We start from the raw sequence: 5,916 nt of genomic DNA on the forward strand, positions 1-5,916 counted from the left end.
AATGACGGCTGCCATGCCAACCCAATGGGTAGGAGGCGATCAGAGCCTCCCTGACCCAACGCCAGCCCAAGGGGGTCAGGTTGTTTGTGCGTTTGTAGTCAGGTTACAAGGTACTTCTGTGAAAATCCCAGTGTCCTGCCCAGATTCCAGACTGGTGCCTAAACTCCCCATGCGGGTGGCCCTTGGAGCCCTGGCTGGCTGGTCCTAAGCTGGTGAGTCATGTTCCCATGGGAATGCTCAGTCCGTGGGGAGGGAGTGCCGGGGGTTGCTCTGTAGGCTGTCTTGGCACCTGCTGGCCAGAAGAGCAGCTCTCCTGGGCTCCGAGGGCAGCGACTGGCTCAGCATGACACTGGGCCTTGGGGAAGAACGACATGGTGGAGAATGGGTCAGAGCAGGGAGGAATCCCTGATTATTGCAAGGGTGTCCCAGGAGCACAGGGGCAGTGGGCTGCTGGAGGGATCTGTCGTGCCCAGCCCTTCAGGGAGGCTGCAACCTTTTATCCCCCCAATGCCCGTGGGAGGCAAGGCAGTGCCGGACACATGGGAACAGAGGCACAGGGAGGCTAAGTGACGTACCACTGTCACACAGGAAGTCTGTGGCGGAGCAGGGACGGGAGCCCAGCTCTTGCAAGCTGCGGGCTAGTACCCTCACCACCAATCTCCTTCCTCATTTGTCTGGGTTTGACTCAATCTTCAGAGGAGATCCGGAGAGCCAGACAAAGGAAGAGGCCCCATACTCAGAACTGCAGCAAAGACAAGGCCTCGCTTTGCCCCGTTAGGGAGGCCAGGACATGTGGGGGTGAGGGGCTGAACTCTGAGACAAAGAGAGAAGGCCGGGGCAGCGTGCACGGGCTCAGATGTGTGGGCCGTTACTCAGGTACGGTCCAGAGTTCTTCCAGTGCCTCTCGGAAGCCAGGCAGAGACGAAGCCTGCCTTCCCCGAGTGAGGGGAGACATGGGGAGGCCCTGTGGAAACAGCACCGAGCCAGATTCTGCTGGGTTACACGTGGCAGTCTGGAGTAACTCACTGATTTCACTGGCCTGACTCCCATGTAAACTAAAGCAGAATTTGGCCCAATGTCTGGCAGCCTGCCAGGACAGCAGAGCGTGGGGCTGGGTTACATCCTGTTAATATCAGAATTAGTAATAACTAAATCCGCCGTGTTGCAAGTAGTGTTAAAGCTGGGAGGCAAAGCAGGGGGCGGGGGGTGCCAACAGCCTCACGTCTTTACAATGAAGGTATTTAAAATACTTCTGTGGGGTTACTGCAATCCCACCTAGTCCGTCTCTTTGCAGCGTGAATCATTTAAGAGGTGCCGAGTGCCACCTAGTGGCACAGATAAAGTTGTTTCTGCATCAGCCACAAAACAATCTGGATGGCACCAAACTGTCCGCTCTGCACTCTTGCTAATCAGGGAGCCACCCCACCCCGCACTGCTCCTGCATCCATCCTTGCCGCGCTCTCTGCATTCAGTTCTCCGGCTTTTTCCAGAGCCAGAGTTGTACACCTCTGTGTCTCCTCTCCCTCCACTTACGCACAGTCAAGGCCCCACTGTGCTCGGGACACATATCGGGAGAGAGAGGGCTCCACAGATAAGACAAAGGGTGTATTAGTGCTCCCATTTTTCAGATGGGAAAGTGAGGCACAGAGACACAAGGTGCCTTGCCCATAGTCACACGGGGGGCTGTAGCAGAGCTGGAAATGGGACCAATGTCTCCTGAATCCCGCCCAGCCTTCCTCTCTGGACACAGCTCTATATCTGTCTCTGCCTGACTGCCCATGATCTGAGCACTGGGGGCTGTCCTACTAGTTACCTTTCCCAAGGGCTCAGCAAAGCAACCAGCCCCCTTTGCAACCTGGAGCTCCCCTGGACTCAGTGCACTGGGTGTGATAAATGAGCCCTGAGAGGCACAGGATTGAAGGGGGGGGCCTCCGGAGAGGGCCTTGACATGTATCTGGTTTTGGCTGAGCCCTGTTTTGAATCCTGTAATTCATGAGATCAAGCCTCCCGAACCATTGCTGGTGACAAGCAGCAGAGCGGGGTGGTGGGGGTCTCTCCCTCGAGGTAGTGTCTGAGCAGGTACCTGGAAGGAATGAAAGCCTCACACGCAATAGCAGAAATGGACAAGGAAAGGCTGCTGCTTGCGGTTAACCAGGCTTTCCCAGGCCATAAGCACCGCAGGCCCTTTCCTGGCACCGGAGTCCCACCTAGAGGGGAACAGCGGCCTGACCCAACACCTTGCCAGCGCTCCTTAGCCACAGAACTAGCTCCCTCAGTCTGGGCTCCCAGCCCAGCGTACCTGCCCCCTGCCCTATGCCTACGCACGAGTGACAGGCCTAATTCTCACACCAGCGGCTGGCTGGTCCAAAGAGCTCCTGATCTAAGGGGGTTTGCAGGGCCCATGCAGGTATCTCCTCGGGGAGCTGGCAGACAGAGCTCCTGTCTGAATCCGGCTGCTTTGCAGGTGGCTGGTGAATACCCCCAGGTCATGGCAGAAACCCCGCTGCTGGGCAGTCAAAACAAATCCTGCTCCGTCTGCTGGAACCCCAACTCTGGACCCAGTGTCAGTCCGTCGAGGCCAGGCCCTGAGTTTCTGTGGGGTGCCTTGTCCTCTCCCCCCTCCCCCAAGACAAATCGCCCAGTGCTTAGCAATCACTATTGGCAGTCCAGTGCCTCTTGTCCACACCTTTCAGCAGCATTTCTTCTCCAGAGCCACTGCATCGTGGTTTGTTCTCCCTCTGCCGAGCACTCCAAGGGCCAGGCTGGGTTCCCTTGGCCCTGGGGGAAGCGCTAGCATGGAAAGGGTCCACACTGCAAAGTGGAGGAGGGGCTGGCACTTGGGGGCAGATCTGGAAAAGCAAGTGAGGGTGAGTAGCTTTATTTATCAGGGCCTACCTCAGGTCCCACCCTGGGGCAGTGCAGGGTGCTGCACAATGCAGGGCCCTCAACACAGGGAAAACATCACTGCAAGAGTCGAGCTGAGATAGTGAAGATACAAGGCGAGAAGGGGACCCGGGGGTGTGAGGGAATGTAACAAAGATGGACCAGTCAGAACCAAGAGCCCCCTGCAGCACGAGCCTCCCTGCCTCTCTGTGCACCCCCGGCCGTTGGCCTACACCCCCCAGGCGCGGCCTAGCTGCAGGGAAGGGCAAGGCCTTTCCCGTACATTTGCATTGCTCTTTAGATCTGATTCCAAACTTTCTCTTCTGCCCTCCTGCCCACCCCCGAGGCTCCAGAGACTGCCAGCCCAGATTTGCCAGCAGCCCCCACTTCACCTTCTCTCCCACCACGGCAAGCGCACAGGTTCAAACGCGCACACTGCGCATGGAAACTCTGGCCAGGGGCTGCGAATGGACAAGCCCTTTGTTTGGCTGTTTCAATCCCACGCTCTGAACCGGCCCTTCTCCCCTGCACCCTCTTCTCTTCCTGCTTTTCCTGAGACCCGCTGAGCTTTCACCTTCTCCGGGATTGTGTGGAGTGTGCTGCACCCGGCTTCTTGCTTTCCTCGCTCACCACGTGGATTGGCCAGAAATTCATCATTCTGCTGGCCAAAGCCATCCTTCTAATCATTGCCAAACGGCGAAAACTGAGTCCTGAGCCCCTCTAGGCCTTCCCTGGCACAACCCTGGGGAGATGGGCACCTGCGGGTTTACCATTAAAAACCACAAGTTACAATGAACCTTCCCAGCTTCTGCTTCCATAACTCTCCTCAAACAGTCACAGCTGCCACACAACGAAAGGGTTTTAATATGAGAGGGAGAGCCATTTTGCCAACCCTGAATAAATGCCCTGGTCTTTTTAAAATCACATTTCCTCAGAAAGAAAGAGAGAGAGAATAAATAAGGGTTGACCCAGGAAGAACTGCAGAACAGAAACCTTAGATTTACAGCAGGGATAAATAGTCTGAACTCCTGCTAGAGAAAATACAAAGCATCCACTTCTGCTGGTTCCCGGTTTTCCCACATTCCTTTGATTTTAAAGGGCATGTGTGCTCAGCCACGCCGGCAGCGCTGGAAATCCCGTCCTTGGCTCACCTCATGGCACCGCGCTCCCCGGCATCACAGCAGTTTGTGTCCCCAATTTGTTTTATCCCGTCCGGCTGGGAGAGGTGTTACCTTTCTGGCAGCAGGAGTCAGCAGCTTTCCTTGCTCAGGAATCCCGTTCAGTGCCTGGGGAGAGACTGCTGGTAGCCGGAGCCTTGGCTGTATCCCAGCTGCCAGGGGACTGGCCCGGGGAGAGAATCTCTGAAGTTGTCCATGTGTGTTTGTTGGCAGATGGCTCTGACCCCGAGGTAGTAGTTCCCACTGGAGTAATAGGCAGGGCTGGCTATAAAATAATCCTTCTTTGGGCTTCCATAGTGGGACTGGAGCGGAGGCTCGGGGGAATACCTAGGATACGGAGGGGAGGGAGGGCAGTGTTGGAAGCTGGGAACATCTGGGTAGCTGTGCTCCAGGGGCAGGTGGGTGAGCTGGGACTGGCTGCCCTTAGCGCTCCCTTCCTGGTGGGGCCCGTCATACCAGATGCGGCATTCTTTGTGGTCACAGGGCCACCTCTGGCTGGTGTGCAGGGACATGGACAAGGAGGCAATCCTGTTGATGGCTCTTCGCAGGGTTGCGATTTTGGAGAGTCTCTTGCCGTTGAGGTCATGTTTCAGGGTCAGCCGCAGGGCGTTGAAGGCTTGGTTATAGTCCAGGATCCTCTTCCGCTCTCTGACATTGGCAGCAATCCTCCTTGCCTTGGAGCGCACTGGCCTACTCCTCTTCCTCAGCTTAGCCTCTGCCGGGTCGCTCGGGCAGGTGGTGGCCTCGCCACCCTGGGGTGCCCACAGCTCCTGCCCGGCTCCCAGGAGGTGAGCCCCGGAGACAGCAACTCCTTCCAGCTCTTCTCGCGCGCTGTCGGGCTCCTGCAGTTGCACTGTCCCTTTCCCCAGGGCTGGTCTGGGCATGGCTCTGCTGCTCTCCCCTCTGCTCCTGGGAAGCAAAGCGTGGCTGTCCTGTGCTCTGGACTCCTGCCGGGCTTGCCAGACACTCCTGCTAAAAACTCTCCAAGGCAGAGCTGCATTGCACCACGTGGTTCCTTTCCTGGGCCCTTTATTACCTGCCTCCAGGTATGCTGGATTAGGTCAGGGATGACAGGAAGCAGGGAAGCACCTGTACAGTGCAGACCAAGCTGAGCTTGTCCTTTTGCTGCACAGTGAGGAAGATCACACATATTCCCCCTCCTTCCTCATCCTCCGGAACAAATCGCCTCCTTTGTGTTTCTCTCCTGACCGGCTCCTGGCTGCACTGGGCCAGAAGCTGGGTGCAAAGCAGTGAGGGGCTCGGCCTGTTTGGCTGTATGGTGTGGAGCACACAGGCTGTAAATCTTTCAGGGCTGTGTCAGCTCGCAGATAACCCTAGGCACAACCCTAGCTGCGAAGGGGCCCTCCATTTGTGGGGTTAGTCACTGCTTCAGTTTGCTGCAAGTTTTGCCTGAGTCATTCTGCCAGAGACCCTCACCTGGGCTAGGCAGACTCACGGGGATCTAGAACAGCTTTTATGGAGCCATCCCGGGCCAGTCACGGCTTTGCTTTCAGCGGCCAGGGGAGCTCTCCTGTGCAGATGCTGCTGATAGACAATGTTTGCAGGTTTCAGAGTAACAGCCGTGTCAGTCTGTATCCGCAAAAAGAAAAGGAGTACTTGTGGCACCTTAGAGACTAACACATTTATTTGAGCATAAGCTTTCGTGAGCTACAGCTCTCTTCATTGGATTGCAGTGTTCCTGGAGCTGGGTCAGTCCTGGGACATAAGAGGCAAGGTGGGGGAGGTCACGTTATTGGCCCAACTTCTGCAGGTGAGAGACAAGCTTTGGAGCCAGGCAGAGCTGTTCCTCGGGCCTGGTGCTGTGTAGCTGGAAAGCTGGTCTCTCTCACCAGCA

At 56.6% G+C, this 5,916-nt stretch overlaps 1 protein-coding gene across 1 annotated transcript; it reads right to left on the minus strand.

Annotated features, from left to right (window-relative positions):
- Positions 1–4,162: 4,162 nt before the first annotated feature.
- Positions 4,163–4,945, minus strand: BHLHA9 (basic helix-loop-helix family member a9). The gene has a single exon (XM_074974941.1). The coding sequence runs from the start codon at positions 4,943–4,945 to the stop codon at positions 4,163–4,165; it is 783 nt and encodes a 260-aa protein (XP_074831042.1).
- Positions 4,946–5,916: the final 971 nt, after the last annotated feature.

This window comes from Natator depressus, chromosome 17 (genome assembly GCF_965152275.1).
Source record: "Natator depressus isolate rNatDep1 chromosome 17, rNatDep2.hap1, whole genome shotgun sequence".
NCBI classification, from domain to species: domain Eukaryota; kingdom Metazoa; phylum Chordata; order Testudines; family Cheloniidae; genus Natator; species Natator depressus.

Bases quoted from the DNA above. Each gene is read 5' to 3' on its own strand.
- BHLHA9 (XM_074974941.1), bottom strand. From the start codon at position 4,945: ATGCCCAGACCAGCCCTGGGGAAAGGGACAGTGCAACTGCAGGAGCCC.